The sequence below is a fragment of the Microcebus murinus genome, chromosome 25 (genome assembly GCF_040939455.1).
Source record: "Microcebus murinus isolate Inina chromosome 25, M.murinus_Inina_mat1.0, whole genome shotgun sequence".
Lineage (NCBI taxonomy): Eukaryota > Metazoa > Chordata > Mammalia > Primates > Cheirogaleidae > Microcebus > Microcebus murinus.
Window position 1 is genome coordinate 5,326,628 of NC_134128.1, and position 18,064 is coordinate 5,344,691.

Sequence of the window (18,064 nt, forward strand, 5' to 3'; positions counted from 1 at the left end):
ATTATTAAATGGCTACCTGGAAAAAAAAAGATGAAAGTCTCATTATTTTGCATTATCAGAGTGAAGCCAAAGACAGCACCTGCCTGGGTAAATTGCAATAAAATGCACACAATCAGGTAGGAGGAGTCCAGTGCCGAGAGGTGTTGGGATGTGTGAGAATTAGAAAGCAAAAGCTTTATTGGTGGATCCTTGGCTTCTAGTAACATGTAGATTACATCACAACCCACCGTCTTTCAAAGCTTTCCATTTGACTTGTAAATAGTCAAAGTGCCTGGAAATATTAAGTGCCTGGAAATGGAGATTGGGGATGGGGACAATCTGAAAGATTTAATGAATTTAGTGCTTCTCAGATTTATGATTTACATACCAGCATAATTTTTAAAAAGCAGGAGCCCAAAATAGAGTTGCTGTTTCTTTTGCCGAGTAACATATCATCGCTATCACTTTATGAATGGAAGGGCATTTTGTGAACTATAATGATAGAAAAATGTAACGAGGACATAATCTGAGACAAGAGATTGCCCTGGAGATTGGATAGATTTCGATTTTCAAACAGCTTTCTTGGTTTTCCTGAGCTGCTCATTTTGTCACAGATTGGGACATCTTCATTCTGCCCGGGGCCAAAGCCCAGGGTTTGGAAGACTCTGGATCTTTCAGCGTCTTTCCAGGTCTCCAAGTCTGTGACTAGAAGCCTCGTCCCTGACCTCAAAGGGAAATGGAGAGGCCAGACTGACAGAGGAACAGCCGGAGAAGAGCCTGGATGCCATGAGTGTCAGGACTGCACAAGAGAAACGCTCAAAGCACAGTGTGCTCACTTCAGCGCGAGTGAGCAGGGCTTTGTTAGAAGGTGAAAGGCAGTCAGGTCTCCTAATTAATTGTATTTCCTTGTGTTGAGAGATCAAATGGGAGTGGCCCCTCCAGACTGGGCTGCAGGGAGGGACTCAGAGAGTCCAGGGCTGGAAAAAGGGCTGCCGAGTCCCCCAGCCAAGGAGAATGCCAAGTCCAAGGTGAATATTTTCACTTACTCCATCTTCTGCCTGTTTCTATCTGCCCTCTCTCTCCACTCCTCATGTTGGAAGTTTTATTCCATCTTTCACACTCAGCCATCTGCTCTCCCCTTGGCAAAATTGTTCATTTGTAGTTACTTTACTCTTTAAAAGCAATGTTTATTTTACATTTTTCTCAGAGATCACTGGTGGGTGAAGGGTGAGGGTGAAAGGTGAAGGGTGAAGGGTGAAGAATGGGCTGGCTGGGTGGGGCAAGGCACAGGGCTATTCCCAGAGCTGCTGCCCTCCCAGCTACTCCAGCCAGGCCTTGCCTGTCTTCACAGCCTGTCCATTCACGGCCAGAGGCAGACAGGCCTGGTAGCCACCCAGATACAGCATGCCTTTATAGCCTTTAATTTTGGGGAGATCAATTCCCCCTTTTCTCTTGAAATTTAAGATCTGAGCTATTGATCATTTTGTAACAGAGCACTCACCCCTCCTCCCATGGATATGGACAGGTAAAATTGAGAGTGGGGAATACGTAACCGAGGGAATGGCCTGAACAACAGGCAAAAATATTTTCTGTCTCTAAAACATCCTCCACTCCTTTTTGAGAACTAAAATCTGCATCCCTGGCTCAGGCCAGTGGTTGGGGGAGTGGGGAAAAGGCCTTTTGTTCTTATCCCAGGCCCTGCCGGCCCCCCAGGTGGCCCCAGGTGGGGCTTTGCCTTCAGCAGAGATGGGAGGATTAGAATAGTTAACCACAGTAGCCTAGACCTCAGGGCACTCCCTTTAAAGCCTCTGTATTTCTGCTTATGGGCAGGAAAATTTGGATTTCGAGATGAGAAGGTCTACCATTTTTCCTCCTTTGCCAGCAAAGTAATAAACGTCTCTTTCCTTTTTCTCAAACCTCTTGTTCTTGTTTTTCTGATGTGGCCTCAAGGACAAATGCTGAGTTTTCAGTAACAATTTGGTGAGTGTTTGCTCTTGTTTGGTGTCAATAATTGAAATAAGATTTTATTTCCATTATAGGGCATTATTGTATGTATGCACTTTTATCTATATAGCCATATATAAGTGTATGACATTTATGACATATGTATAGATATATATAGACATACATTCAGCCTTATATTCATGTATGCGTGTTTTGATAGGCAAATACATTAAAAGAGCAAGACTGCTCTGCCTGGCCCTGTTAATGGAATACACACATGGAACCTCAGACAGTTGTCTGAGATAGTAACAACTGAGTTAAACTGAACATTGCCTGGGGGTTAAATTTAGAGTGAGGTGTGTGCACCTAATTGGAGTAGACAACAGTTCTTTCAGCCTGATAAGCTGAGAGATGTTAATTGACTCTGTTTAGATTCTACATTGGGTACAATGAAGACAATGCCAAAGATACTGTCGCTAGTCTGAACTTGCTAGGTAGGTGCCCAATGAGTTATACGACCAAGAGTGAGCAGTTGGAGAATTTCAAGGAGGGAGAGTGTTTAAGGAGGTGACACGAGCTCACTTGCAGAATTCACATAGAATTAATAGCATCACTACAAGAAGAAGATTGGTGGAGTGCGTATTGGGTTCCAGGCGCCATGCTAAGTGCTGTACATACGTTTTATTTAATCCACACAAAAACCTTGTGAAGAAGTTGCAGTTGCAAAACTGGGAAACAGAGTCAGGGATGTCAGGCTATGTGCTTGGGTCTCACAGTTGGTCAGTGGGGGGGCTGTGATTTGGTCCCTGCACTCTCCACACCCATGAGACATTGCTCCCCAATCTAGGAGGAAGGGGAGACTCTTCTAGGCCGAGGAAGTAATGTGAGCAAAGGCAAGAATGTGCAGCGTCCTCTTCGTTTGGCTGTTGTCTGCTGGTTCCACTACAAGCAGTATTGAAACTAGCTAGAAACCTCATCCTCTTCCTTGTTATGTCTCTCCACTCCCAGCACCTGTTTGAAATCCCCTCTCTACCCCAGCATAATGCCTGGAAGAGCGTCTCCAGCCTTTGGGGCAGCCTGGACTGGACATATACTCCACATACTAAATGCGCACGGCTTCCCAGCTTTTAGCCTGCTCACACTGGGTAGCCTCTGCTCCTGAGAGCCTGGGAGAAAAGTCCCTGAACACAGAGGCCCACAGAAGTCCAGAAATCGACTCAACTCAATGGAAAATACACAAGAGCATATGCCCAGCCGTGTGCATGTGGCATCGCACTGCATGCCTGAGCTGTAACATCCAGCAGTCCCGAAACACGCAGTCTCGCAGGGTTTCCTGGGCCACAGGCCACGGGCTTTGCTATGAAGCTGAGAATTGGGGAAATGAGAATACCACCTGGATATTTAATATTATTATAGCAAGATTATTATAGCTTTAGCTGTGATAGTGGGGTTGAGGACATTTAAGAGCCTGTATCTTTTACAGATTCATATAAAAATAATTTATTATTGGGGAGGGAATGGATGAAGCAAGATTCAGTAGAGGTTGAAGCTGGGCGAAGACTACATAGGAGTTTATTATACCATTTTCTGCATTTTTTTTATGTATGTGAAAATTTCCATTATAATGTTTCATAAAAAGATTGGATCTGATGGAAGGAGAAACCAGCGTAGGGCAACAATACCCTTCGGAAGCTGCAGTGGTGGTGGCTACAGAAGAGCTTTCTTATCACCAACCAAGACCCAAAGGCACCTGAGCTCCATGTCAGGGTGAGGGGCCTTCAGGCAATTCATTGAAAATCATTTCCACCACATGACAAAGTCAGAAATAAGCATGCACAGCCTGAGATGTGTCCACATTTACACATTTATTTGGGTTTAGAGAGACGACACAGATAAAATACTTTGATCATACACAAGTTTATATTTGGTAAGAAGAACAGGTTGCCACATGTTTGTATAGTTTATGTTTTTATTTTTTTCTGTCATTAGTAATGGAGTAATGTTGGGGAAATGTCAATGTCATTCAGAAACACCAATTGGGAACAGTATTTTGGCACACGTAACTAATAAATACACAGTGTTTGCATTTAGCACTTAAAAACAGAAGAGCACGTGCAAGATGATACCCAGTTTGAGGTTCCTTGATTCCTTGTTTTGCTATTATATTTACACCTGTGCTTTCTGGTCCATCTTTTGAGGAGTAGCACCTACTCCAATGCTCATCAGAGTCGGCACCTGCGATTTTGGCAGTTTGTGACACTCCATAATTGGTTTCTTCTATTCCTAGAGACAAAGTAGTGTTCACCTTGCATTTTGTGAAATCACACAATTCTCAAAGGAGGTTTCTCAGTATGGGGCTCAGCTGGGGGCAAGTTCTCTATTAGAGCTGATATGGAGGGCTCACAGTTTAGAAAAGAGAGAGAGAGAGAGAACAGTAACAGATGCAAATGTAGTTTTCATAATATCAAAGATCAATACAGCTACCACACGGAAAAAGACCAATAATATATTGTACAAGCTTTCACAGAAACACATGTTGATTTGCAACACTGCACAGTTCAGCTCTAAAGTGCACAACCCCAATTTGAGGTGACAAGACAGTACTATCAATATAATAAAGGCAACACAGTCACACACAATTGATTTCCTTTTCCTTCCTCACACCCTGTGACAGTACATGAAGTCCATACCGTGTTTAGGTCTCAGATAAAGACATACCACACCTTTTTTCAAGTATCTTAAATAATAAACACAATATTGCTGTATAAATGAAAATGGCCATGTCGATTCAGATTAAAGCTAAAACCAAACTTTTCTAAAATTTATAAAGGATGGTCCCACATAAAGACCTTTGGCACTGGGAATTTGGACTAATATTTAAAGCAATCTTCCTCCCTTCCTTTCTTCCTTCCTTCTTCCTTTCATCCCTTCCTCTCCCTGAGCAGATTACACACCTACTTTAAAGAGTTTTTATTAAACTACTGGGACTCACTAGGCTTCTGTTTGTCCCATCCCTGGGCTACGGTTGGTAGGGACTTCCCTGCACAGGTCTGAGCATGGCTCTTGGCAAGTTTCAGAAAGGACCTGCAAGTGGCAGGGGAGTGCGTGGTTAAAATAAATGGCTATTGGCTAAAATTGTTTTTCTGGAATTTCATGCACAGGCACAAATTGTCCTTTTAAATTCTGTCATCTCATTAATATGAAAAGCAGCAGTTTATGATCTAGGACCTATACCCCAAGGGACAAGCATCCTGGAATAGAATCCATTTGCTTTCTAGACAGAAAGGGCCCAAAGCCATGTTCACGTCAAGCATCAGTGTTTTTGTAAATAACCTGGGAGAAATAATGTAGGGGCAAGCCTGTGAGGACTTCAGATGGTTGGCCCCTGTGGTTATACACAGGACGTTTCTATCTGTTGTGGGACAGCGCCCTCTCTCTTCGCTTGTACACCTGTATGGTCTTTCTGCCCAATGAACTACCTACCTGGTCCATACCAAAGGGTGAATGTTCCTAAATTAGTATTTGCAGTCTCCAAATAAAAGTCTTTAGTTCTCCTACAGCACTTGGAATCTGACAATCTGTGGCCCCATGAATATCTATGGAAGCTTTTGTTGGCTCATGTCTCTCCATCAGGTTTGCAGAGGAAGAAGGATGTTGTAAAAAATATTATTTGGGATTCTCAGGATCTTATTACCCTGCGTATACTAGTCACTTTGGATCTTGATAGGAGACAGATAAGAGAAGGTCTTAAAATGATGTCTCAAAATCTAGGGTGAGGAGCTCGTTTCATTAAAGGGAAACAACCACCTATAGAATATGAATTATTTGGGATCCAGTGATAGGGAGTCTAGCAGGAGAGACTTCTGTGGGTAGAAACAGAGAGGGAATAGGAATAAGCAACTACCCTGGAGGCAAATCACTCCTTCCTGGACCCTGCCAATGTGGCACCCAGGATGATGTCATTATTGTCACACAGAGACCTCCCAAGGCCGAGTTTAATTTTCTGGGCTCACCACATTCTGAGAGCAGGCTTCTTTCCTCTTTGCTCAAGATGATTAGATTTAATTTTTATTTTTTTTCTAGTTAATCCAATGACCTAATAAAAGAATACTATTTGGGCAGACGCCTCAAGAACCAGCATCAACTTCCTGTCCAAACAGGTGGAATTGGAAAGCCCAGCAGAGACAACTGCCGTCATTTAATCTAAGATGAAGCTTGGTTGGTTTGTCACGCCTGGCAGACACTGTCTGCCAAGAGTCAAGTGGGTGGAAAACTTAAACAGGAAGGGAATGCTTTTGCCAATCTAATCAATCATTTTAAAGAACTTGCAGTATTATTTTGCATTTGTTTTGAGATACTAACTTTGGAGATGTAATAAGCTATAACGTGTATAGAAAGAAGGAATCCTACCTTTTAAGAATCTTCGTGGGCCTATGTTTCAAAATAACTTTGCTGTGTTTTATTGTGCCTCCATTAAAAGAAAGAAAAAAAAATCTGGCTTAGTTTTTATATCTGCCCCTGCAGTTTGTATAACCCATATAAAATAAAAATCTATAATATGTTACAAAATAGGATTTCTTTTTTAATATATATATTTTCCTTTTGTAAAATTATATGTATTTAAATACATTTGAAATGTCGCTATAGGTAAATTAGAAATTTTTTTTTCTAATACTATGAAAAAGGCAAGAGTTTTTATTGTCAACATACATTTTATATTTACTATATCCTTTTCACTGCACCCCAAAGAACCTTTTATGATTCAGGGGCAATTTGGCACTATTCAATCCTACTACTCTGAAGTGAAAATAAAGTTTGATTTGCACACTATATTAAAAGTAAGGGAAGTATTTATAACAACTTTAAGCGTTTCCTTATTAATTAGAACACAGCCTTCTGTCACTAATTGAGAGGTATTCTAAACTTAAGAAAGGATTTTTAAAAGGAGCAATGTTTTTTTGATTTTTAAACTCTACTCTACTCTGACATCACAATATAGAAATAGATTTACTTTGGAACAAACTACAAATACATTCACACAGTTTGTGACAACTTAATTGTCTACCTAGAGAAGTGAAACAGAGCTTGGTGAGTTTAGGTAATTATAAATCTTGTCCGAGGCGTTCTATTTCTTCGATCAGGAAGTCAATGTCTTGGTGAGTGGCTGCGGGGTTCGAGATAACCATGCGGAAGAAATTGACCTTGTCTCCCAAGGGTTGGTAGCTGACCATGGTGGTTCCATACTCCATCATTCTGGCTTTAATCACTGGCGCCACCTATGGGACAGGGCACATCAGCATGGTGACTGTCTCTCCTTGAACTCTCCCCTTAGTCAAAGAACCCAAGAGCAAGCAGCATTTTTAGTTTTTAACTAAACAATCAGAACCATATTTATTTTCTTTTGAAGGAATTGCCTTGAATTTTCTTGGGATCAGAGGACTACAACAGCTCAATACATTCAAGATCCTGAAGGTGATGAGAACAACAATAAATGGTAGGCGATCACATGTTTGTCATCTTATCCTTGACTTTCTAGTTAAAGTTTTGGGAGAATGTGGTAGTGGCCTCAAGGCTAAACAGTTTAGCAATACAACATTTGGGGGAGTTTTTTTTCCCCCAGCCAACATAAAAACATTGAAATAAGACATAGTTCAGAGAATTGTCACCAAAAGGTAATTTTCAATATCAAGTCATATATGAAGATAAATAGACTTGTGGCAACTTTCTTAAGACCGTAAAGCTTTCTAGTTTCTTCTCATTCTCAGTTTGCATTGCTTTGGTTCATAATGTATTTTGAAAGGTATTCCTTAACGATGACAAATGATCTGGGCAAAAAGCCAAACCTAGGACTTAACATGCATGTGTTGCATATCACATATCACAGACAAGATTTTACTCTGCTTGTGGATTAGCCTCAGTAGTTCTCTACCATGTATGAAATTAAATTTAAACTCTTTAGCTCAACACCTAGGTCTGAGGACTCATCTTCTACTGCTCACCAAAATGAATCTTCAACACTGACAAGACTCCTTTATAAAATATCCCTTGAAGGTACCACTTGTATCCTTAACTCTTCACACATGTCATCGGTGGTACCATGTCACACTTGTTCTCTTTGCTTAGAATGGCCTTTCTCTTCCAGTTCACATCCTACACATACTCCAGTGCTCCAGCACAGTCTCGCAGCTGTTAGGAAGCCTTTGCTGCTTCTCTGTCTCTTAGTATCTCTCTTCTTTTAAATTGTAAATACATGAGTCTTCCCCATAGATTCTGACTATCTGCTGATTTCCTACCATCCTCTTACTTAGGAGCAAACACATTTCTGGAGGATGGACATGGTGTCTTTCACTTCTCTTGTTTAGCACAGTGCTGGGTACATGTGGAAGCTTCCTGAGTTCTTGCTGACGCATAATTTATGAAGAGGCACAAATTTAAATTACATCTAACCGTAGGTATGATCTGCCCACACATATTTACCACTGGAGTTTATAGATATAACATTTGATCTTCTATGTTCACTGTTGCAAATACATAGAATGGTAGACGTCAGAAAAGCTTCAGACTCCTTTGAGGTATACATGGTCAGAAACTCAGTTCAGAATGGGGACGTGCCTTACATCACAGACAGATTCATCTTAAATGAAGGGTAGATTCAAATGGAATGCTGTTACGCACATGCGACTTTTGAATATCAGCTCTTAAATAACCATTGGTTCACAATGAGGTTTTCATCTTCAAAGCACCCAACGCACAAAATCAGCAAGGTTCCCATCAGGCCTGATCATCTGTTAGTTACCAGAGAGAAAGCCAACAGACGTCACCTTCACCTCGAATTCTGAACCTAATTTCCTCATCTAAAAGTGAATGTGGATGATGACTGCAGCCAGAGCGGGGATTTTCTGATTCTAGATTAACAATTGCTTCGTCCCTTCCTGCCCCTCCTGGTCCCATGGGAAGGTGGCATGAAGAGAAACGTTTCTGTTGGGTTGGTCCTTCTTTCACTTGAGGGATTAGAATGTATGTAGAGCATCAGGCTCATCCCAGGGGATACATATAAGAATGAGTTTAAATATCTTAATTCTGGGATTAAGTCCTGGAAATAAATCTACTAGAATATTCTAGCCAAAGGGGCATGACATGTATTACTTTGTGCCTCGAGGCACGTCAAGTCTAATGTGGTTCCTGAGAAGAGAAGTCCCAAATGAGAAAAGTAATTCCAAATCCACATTGCCGCAGGAATTTAAGGGAAAGTCATGTAAATATTCCTTAGTTTTGTCCATGTAATAAATGATGTTTGCTCTTCAGAACTGATAAAATAATGGCAATGAATTACTCAGTGAATTAAATTCCTACTTAGTTTTCTTGGTCACCCAAGCAAAAACACGTAAGAATGGCAGTAATTATTAAGGACAATTATCTCTAACTTTTCAGATGAATGCAAATCAAAGGTCAAAAGAAAAATGTCAACAGCCACATTCCAAACAGATTTTGGCATAAAGTGAGATTGAATCCCCCAGTTCCTGGAGCAAGCCGAGTGGGCAGAAATTGCAGCTGTCCAAATACATATGACTTTTGGCTGCTTCCAGAAAATGCTGATGAACTAAAATTAGCAGGAGCATGGAACATCTACTTCACTGTGTATTCTATAATTGTAAGTTGAGAAGGAAAACAAGATTCTGACTATTCTGATGAATATATAGAGTTTTCACGTATTTCCAGGGTTTTTCAGGTTGTTGTTGGATTCTTGGTTTTGCTGAACAAAAAAAGTCAGTTGAGAAACAGAGAAGCTGCATGTTGAAGAACTCACTAAAGGCTCCATCAGTAAGAGCTCTTTGGGGCCATCTTAATGTGTTTTATGGTATTGTTTTCTCTCTTGTGCTATTAGCTTTTTCAGACTTTTAGAAAATAATAACCAAGGGATCCTTCCATAATTGCAATCTACATTTGTTTCCTCTAAGAAACAAAGCAACTTACAAGCTGTCATAGGAAGGTATTAAAGCAACTTACAAGCTGTCATAGGAAGGTATTTTTCACTATGTTTTAGAAAACCTCTGTTTTTAAATTTTGGAAGCCTGAGAGAAAAATTTAAAAATTGAAAAAGCAAACTAACTATAAAGATGATGTCCTAAAATGTTAAAATCTCACCAATTAAGTTCCTCATGATACTTGATAACAGACTTTCAAAAAGTCACCTTCAAAATAAGCCCAAACTATTTCCTTACTGATTTAGTATTAAATCCATTGTTGACCTTTTGAAAGTCCCTCCATCATTATAGGACTGTAAAAGCTGGTAGAAGTCATGCAGATAATGATCAAGAATAATGAAAATTCTGACTTTCTTCAGGAAGAAAAAAAAAAAAGAATAATGAAAATTAAAACAGAAGAAAAAGATGATGAAGCAGCAGAAACACAAGAGATGACTGACAGACCAGCCTTTTTGATTCTTGTTTGATAAATATCCGCACCGAGTCTCCTTGCTGCCCCTTCCCCGTGTCTAAGGTGTTTGTGTGGCTCACCCCCCACCCCCCAGCGCCACATGAATTCTCCCTCTGCCTCGGTGACAATGCGCCACCTGCCACTCACAGTCCCACCTGGGCAGTGGGAAATGCACCGATTGGGTTCTCCTCTTTACTCCCTGGTGTAGATGTGACTGATCTAGGTCTGTCCACAGCTAGTGTGCTCTGGGAAAAGGCCTATGGCCACTACTAGGTTTCCTACATGTTGTTTCCCTTCCTTACTCTGGGATTTGCAAAAGGTATGTGCTATAGACTGAGTATTTGTGTCCTCCAAAAATTCACATGTTGAAATCTTAACCCCCAGTGTGATGGTATTAGGAGGTGGGGCCTTTGGTAGGTGATTGGATCAGGAAGGCAGAGTCCTCATGAATGGGACTAGTGCCCTTATAAAAGAGACCCAGAGAACTCCCTTGCCTCCTTTTGCCATGTGAGGATACAGTGAGAAAAAGGCCATCTATGAACCAGGAAGTGAGCCCTTACTAGACATGAAATCTGTTATGCCTTGATCTTGGACTTGCCAGCCTCCAGAACTGTGAACAGTAAATTCCTGTTGTTTATAAGCCACCCAGTCTATAGCAGTTTGTTTGGGGGGCCTGAACAGACTAAGGCAGTACTTTAGTTCAACAAATGATTTTTGTTCGTCTATGTCAGTAATTTTTCAGAGTTTCAGAAAAGTTTCTTTTGAGTGGCTATGGTATGCTAAAGCCAAGTACCAGGCAAGAGGGTATAAAGAGCAATTCTCTACCTTATATTGTCCAGAATTTAACTTCGTTCTCATTTCCCACACACCACACAGAAGACTCCACATCTCTCCCCGATCTGGCTCTATATCAGCACTGGCCAGGAGACTCTGTGTAATGATGGAGACATTCTACACTTGCACTACCCAATGCAATAGCCATTGGCCAGAAGTTGGGCAACTGAAACATGGTAGTGGGATTTAAGAACTGAATCTTTAGCTGAATTTAATTTTGATTGATTTAAATTTAAGTGTACACAGTCACATATGGCTTTTACTATCATCTTGGACAGTACAGATTATTCCTTCTCTGCTCTTTCCCTCTGGGTGTGTGTGGGTGCGTGTGTGAAGATTTTATTGGTTCCTGGACATTATACTTTAAGGGCTTAATGCTTTTAATAAGAAACTTTTCTGAAACTCTGAAGAATTATTGACACAGACAAACAAAAGTTAACCTTGATAATTCATGTGGTTCTACTTTCATTTCCAAATCCAAATTGTTGAATTCTATTACGGTAATAACAATGGAGTTGGAACAGAGAGAAAAATCAGGAGAATTCATTTTGTAGTCTCCAGAGACTTTCGAATTTGAATTACCAACAGTCTAAAAACAGTTTACGAATATCCTGATTGCTGTCCCTAGGAAACAATCGCCATCCCCATCACGGTTTATGTAATGTGCTAAAATCTAAGAAGCATTTGTAGAGTTGTATTTAAATGGGGGAGCCTCAGAGTTGACTTTTGCTCAGAAAATAAAAAAAAAAAAACCTTTTTTGTTCTGTAGTCCCATCCTGCTCATCCCTCAGCCCAGTGATAATGAACAGACCCAGCAAATGAAATCAGTGGAACCACTCCCTGGATCTTCTATCTGGTCAGTTGGTTCATTAAAGAAGTCAAACGCAATAAGAACGGAAACACCTAATTTCTAAAAACGGAAACACCTAACCGCTTAAATAAAATTGATCATTGTTAAGATAATTTACATTATGAAGAAGCTACAGCATAAAAATTTCAGGAAAATTATGAATTCTTTCCTCTCAAATGACAGCGGCCCTGTTTTTTCTTCTTGTTGCACTTATTGTCTTGTCTAAGGTAACCTCCACGCCCTCCTTCCCACCTCTTGGCCTTGATTTCTTGGAAAGAACCACTTTCACTAAGACTTAAAACACAATCACAACCCCTGCCACTCCAGACATGTGCATCATGGATGCCAGTTCTAGAAGCTTCCATTTGTTCCCCTATGTTAGGCTTTCTCAAGCTGGGCTACATCAGCTTGCAGGTGATTGGAATCACCTGTCTAACCTTTAGAACCATTCCCAGGCCTATCCAAGAGCAATCTGGTTAAATTCTCAGGGTAATACCTAGTCAGCAGTGTTTTTTTATGAAGCTTCTGGATAATTCTAAGGTACAGCCAGGGTTGAGAATTGCTACTCTGATTAGCAGGCTTGGTTTAAAGACCCGAACCATGTGTAGGTTTCTTCCTGATGAGGAGTTTAATCCAGGGTTGCTTAAGGGCAGGTGTTAACATTTAAAAGCTTTTCTGAAGGTTTTAAATCCACACAAAATCCTGTTCTTCATTTTACATAGAAGGAAATGAAGTGTTGGGAAAGGTCTAGTGACTGGAGGAGGTTCCCTCTTTTACGATAAATGAAATAAGCCCAGAAACTAACCCATCAACAAACCCTCTGAGATCCAATACACATGACCATCCTACTTTCCCAGTCCTGGGGCCCTGCGCTGGTCTCCCTCTGTGTGCACGTGAGCCGTGTCCACCCCAGTGTCCATGCTGGGAGCAGGAGAGGACAGAGGGTGAAGGCATCTTACTGGTCACAGCAGAATTTAAGGCTCAAGCTCTCAGGTTCTAGAGGCAGACTTTCTGCATGACTCCGGGAAAGTTACTTTTTCTCCCTGTGCCTCAGTTTCCTCATCAGCAAAATGGGGCAGTGACAATAGTCCTTCCCACATCTGGTTCCTATGAGGCTTTAAGTGATCTAATGCCCTATAAGTTGAGCCTGGGACACAGTTCACACTCTATATGGTGGCTTTTTTTACTGCTCTTTGTCCTGTTACCTTCTGGGGGTCACCGCTGCTCTAAAGACCCCACAGGGCAGCCTTGACCTTGGCATCTCAAGAAGGTCCATGCAGTTTTCATATCATTTCTGGTATCTGAAGCCTGTTTGTGCTTGTAATTGAGCACCAGATTAGCTTGGAAGATGTGTCAACCTCAGCCATGGTTCATGCTGCTTTGTGAGCGCCAGCAAAGGTTACCATCTAATTACTTAAGGTCATAAACTCGCTTGCAGAACACAAGCAAATAGAGTTGTTGAGAGTCTGGCTACATGGGGCTCTGTACATCCTGGCTCTGCAGGAGCCCACAGAAGGGAGTGGACCCATGCACCAAGGTTAGGTCTCTCCCAATGACATATGTGTATGTCATGGAGAAGATACAGGATTAAAAGGCCCAGTGTACACACATATCAGAGGAGCTTGGTGCACTTACCTTTGAGAGGCGACTCATTCTCTCTTCATTGTCTTCCAGGGTGCGCAAACTGGGAGGTACGTACCAGAAGCAGACGTTTGTGTGCTGGGGCTGCAAAGAGAAGAGGAAGATTCACACCCAGCCCCAACTGGCAATTTTGGGATTCCATTTCAAATCTATTTATTTGGCAGATTTCGAGTATGATTCCCACTTTTAAATCAGGAATTGCCTTTGGAGGGCCTGACTTTCCCAACATGATACGGAGTCATGTGCCAGTTTGATCTTCATTCCAGCTTAGAAGAGCTACCCGTCACCCACTGCTTCCCTCTGTGATGGTCCCACCTACCTGGACAGCGCGTCGTTCACACCAGACAATGTCAGTGAGAAGAACGTTCACACCAGACAATGTCAGTGAGAAGAATGTTCACACCAGACAACGTCAGTGAGAAGAACGGGAACTGACTAAACTTCTGGGATTGTAGAAATCTGAGTACATACCTTCCCATCAAACACCATCTCGTATCCTTCTCGGTTTTTTATGATGTTGTATAAATACTCTGCCAGCTCCAAACACTTATCAACGTGCACTTCAAACCCAGTGGTCCCCTAAGAAAGAGAAGAACAAGCTCGCTAGACAGGCTGGGCACGTGGCATGAGTGATCCCTCTGGAGATGATGCTCTTCCTGCGGTGTCATCTCAGCACCGCTCTGGCACTTTCCCACCCCGAGACTCATTCTCCTGTGTTTATTTTCTCTTCCATGCTCTCGCTCTCAGGGGCTTTTGTCCCCTGTTATTACAGCCCTCTACAGAAGATTCAGTTTCTTCCAGAGCCTCCATTCCCCAGGCAATTATTTTGATTACTCAAGGGGAAAATTCATCTCTGTTGTTCACAGGAGTAATCATGGAGGTCATAAATAGTAACAGGGCCAGGCCATTCTCTTCCTGCAGACAAGAAGCATCATCAGAGACCCCGAGGAGGCCTCTTAGCCCCCACCCAGCCTCGAGCATTGTTTGTCAGTGCACCCGACACAGAACAAACAGGGTGGTGCTCAATGAATTCGTTGAACAAATGGATAAAAGAATCTTAGGGAGCTCGCAGAGGCTTTGCCAGCCTTTATTCTGCCAGGCTCTGCAGTGTTCTCCTTTGGTGACAGATAAATGACTCATGTGTCTGTCATAGGTGAACATTATCATAAAGGTCTTTTAGTTTCCAGCTCTGAAAGCCCTGGATCTGGACTCAGGAAAATCAACACAGCAGTCTTGGACTGAAGCTATTTAACTGACGTCAGGACATGGAGGGGGTTACTTCTCAAAATGGCTTTTCTCTTACCTCCATCAGCCGACCTGCAACTAGAGGGGGGGCCGCAGTGAGGCCTGTTCACACACGGGTAAGGGGCCCAGCACGGCCCAGCGATGTGTGACGGTGAAGCGTGTGTAAGAACAAGTTGCACGGAGAAATCTACTTGGTTCAGAAATTCGTTTCTTTGGTGATTGCTGCTCCAGCTGACTGGCTCAGGCAGCTGGCGGGTCCTGATGCCCCAGGGCTCAGGCCAGCACCCTGGCTCCATGGGACAGTGGGCGTTAAGGAAATCAGAATTGGTTTGAACTGATCTGGCAGCTTGGGTCCACTTGGGATGGAATGCAGGAACAGAGAAGGAAGCTAATTGTTCTTCTCCAAACTGGGTCCGTTGGACCAGTCTAGAGTGGATTTAAACTTGTACCTATCCAGTCTAGGCTGTGGCCAGGAGCAGCCCGACTCTGACCCTGTCCAGCCGTGTGGCCTTGGCTAGTGTCTCTGGTCAGATGGGGATGAGGCTGCCTCTCTGATTTCTCACACAGGGATGCAGTAAGGTGAAACGGATGCTCTGAAAGAGTTTGATCATTTCATTTTGCAAAAAAAAAAAAAAAAAAATGCAGCTTCAGGTTGAAAACCAAAGGGAAGTTTTGTGCCATTTCGATGTCTAGATACTTGTGGTTTTTGCACAAGGAACTAAAAGATCATGTACTCGTGAGTAATACAGCTGCAGTGATTCCCACCAACCAGCGAAATGAAAAACCAGCTCATTTCAAAACAGCTTGGGAGTACGTCAATAATTTATATTGTTGATTTTTTTCTTTTTTTGCCAAATGAAAGTGTCATTGCCAACAGAATGAGTTATGTTGGGTGGTGGGGACCAGTTATGTGTCCTTCTCGGGCTCCCAACTTTCAAAGGAGAAAGGGCGCCCCGTGCACCACCCTCACTGGGCCCCACGGTACAGCCTCCTTCCGGTAGCTGCCTCGCACTTAGCAACGGTTCAGGAAAGTTCCACAGGGGGTAAATACTATTAAGGAGGCTTCCCTGGAAACCATCAAAGAGTTATTTCTGCATCAAGACTGTTTTTCTATTTAAATTGCCTTTCTTCCCCCAGAAAGGATTTAAAGAAGATTCCATAAAATACTTGAGGATTATATTGTTTCATTCCCACACCCTCTGTTAATCTTGTTAGCCACCTACCCCATCTGCACTGTTTAAGGCACTTTAGTTTACTTTACACAATTTTATAAACAAAGGCGTGTCAAATTCATCACTGTGGACACGGTTCCTACCTCTTTGCGCAGACCCAAGGAAGAACACATTCCCTGGTCTTATCCTGGCAAACCTCACTCCTGCTGACCAAGTTACTCGCTTTTTCTTAGGGGACGGAGCCTGTTACATCTGTGTGGGCTTAGAGCCAAAGCTGAGAGGTAAATGTGCGTCCCCCCTACCAATACAGGAGCTCAGGGCATATCGGCTCCCCTTTGGGAAAGGTGTCAGTATCAAAATGGAGTCACTAATGTTAAGAAAACCTTGACAGACAGAGCGAGGGAAGGCCACAAAGAGAAGGTTCTCATGCTTGTATGACTGACAGCAAAACCAATCACAGAAGACTGCAAAAGCCACAGCCTTGCACAAAGGCCATCGCAAGCTTCCGCAAAGGACACTTCTGCAAGGACATCTGCCCAGCAACTGCCTGTTCAACTTTGGACTGGTGTCATCCTTGTTATTGATCTTTGTAGCCAAGGGTAATTGTCTCAAAACAATTATGTAACCCTCCCTATTTTTTTCTTTAAAAACTTTTGTCTTCTTTTACCTCCCTGAATATAGACATAGTTTACCATGGCATCTATTCTCACTGCAACGCTTTATTCCCAAATAAACATCTTTTCTTGTAGAGAGCCTCTCTGATTGTTGTTTAGATTGACACCTTTGATCTCTGCTTTTCTCATTTTCCTTTGTTAGGTTTCCCTGGAATGCACTTTGCACTTGGGTTTCTATAGCATATACGACTGACCGTCCATGGCCTCCCGCGAGAGACAAATGAAACCTGATGGGAAGTCACTAATTTATGACCTTTAAATGAGAAATCTGGTCGAGATTAAAACTACAATCTTTGACCTTTCCAGCCTGCTTCGTTTAGACACAAATGTCCTTGGAAAGCTACACTGAGGTCCGGCCAGGAATGCACACCACTAGTTACCGAGTTACCTTGCCCAGAGAGGAAGGGTCACCAACAGTTCAATTCCAAGGTCAACAGAGAACCCCAGCTAAAGGAGGTGGTTAGCTACTGCTGGAGTTCTACAAAAAGACTTATAATTAAAGGTTATCCCTTAAAATGTCAAAAATAAGCTATCATGGTGGGGTTTTTACTTTTCCTTTTTTATTCTTTAAAAATATACTTTCAGATTGCATTAACCTTACCTGGGTGATCAATCACTGGGCCTAAAAACCAAGAGTCAGGGGATAAAGAGCCCAACAACAACCACCACTTACTAAAAATCAAGGTGTTCTGCCAATAAGGAAAAATGGATGTTTTCTACATGAGTGAGCATTAGAAGCAATTTAGCTTAAAAGGGACAAAAACAAACAATGGGTTTGATTATATTCTTGCCCGTGTCGAATACAGGTATTTAGATACAGAATTAAAGAAACAATCTTGGGTCAGTAATTTGCAATTTGGAAATCAATTTTTTAACATATTATAATAGGTGTCACCAGATAGTTTTTGTTTTTAGCTGGCATTCGTCTGTTCTGCACACGCTCACCTTTGCCCTCCACATCAGCCATAATTTAAAGACATCAACGTGGCGTCCACACTGTAAGGCCTTGTCTCCAGTGTCGTAGGACAGATCATAATGTTTGTCTTGCTGAAAGAGGTAGGAGGCATGCATTTGGTTGCAATTCTGCATCAATCCCTGCAAGAAAGAAGAGAAAATTTAGGAAAGTCCATTGGCTACCATTAGATTTATGTCGTGGTGGGAATTATTAATATTAACACACAAACAAAAAAGGCACAGTGTATATCTTGGAGAAAGAAAACAGTAAGAATCAAATGACAAAAAAAAAAAAAAAAAAAGTGGGCCAGTTCTGGTCAGGAACGCCCAGGCTG

The 18,064-nt window shown here is 42.0% G+C and overlaps 1 protein-coding gene across 1 annotated transcript in view; it reads right to left on the reverse strand.

The window, feature by feature from the left end:
- Nucleotides 1-3,768: 3,768 nt before the first annotated feature.
- The window catches only part of GAD2 (glutamate decarboxylase 2), a 69,509-nt gene continuing 55,213 nt past the window's right edge, over nucleotides 3,769-18,064 (reverse strand). The window contains exons 13-16 of the mRNA XM_012777334.3: nucleotides 17,721-17,870; nucleotides 14,156-14,263; nucleotides 13,679-13,768; nucleotides 3,769-7,199 (exon numbers count right to left, since the gene is read on the reverse strand). Coding sequence (XP_012632788.1) covers nucleotides 7,026-7,199; nucleotides 13,679-13,768; nucleotides 14,156-14,263; nucleotides 17,721-17,870 — 522 coding nt within the window. The 3' untranslated portion in view covers nucleotides 3,769-7,025. The remainder of the gene's footprint in view (nucleotides 7,200-13,678; nucleotides 13,769-14,155; nucleotides 14,264-17,720; nucleotides 17,871-18,064) is intronic.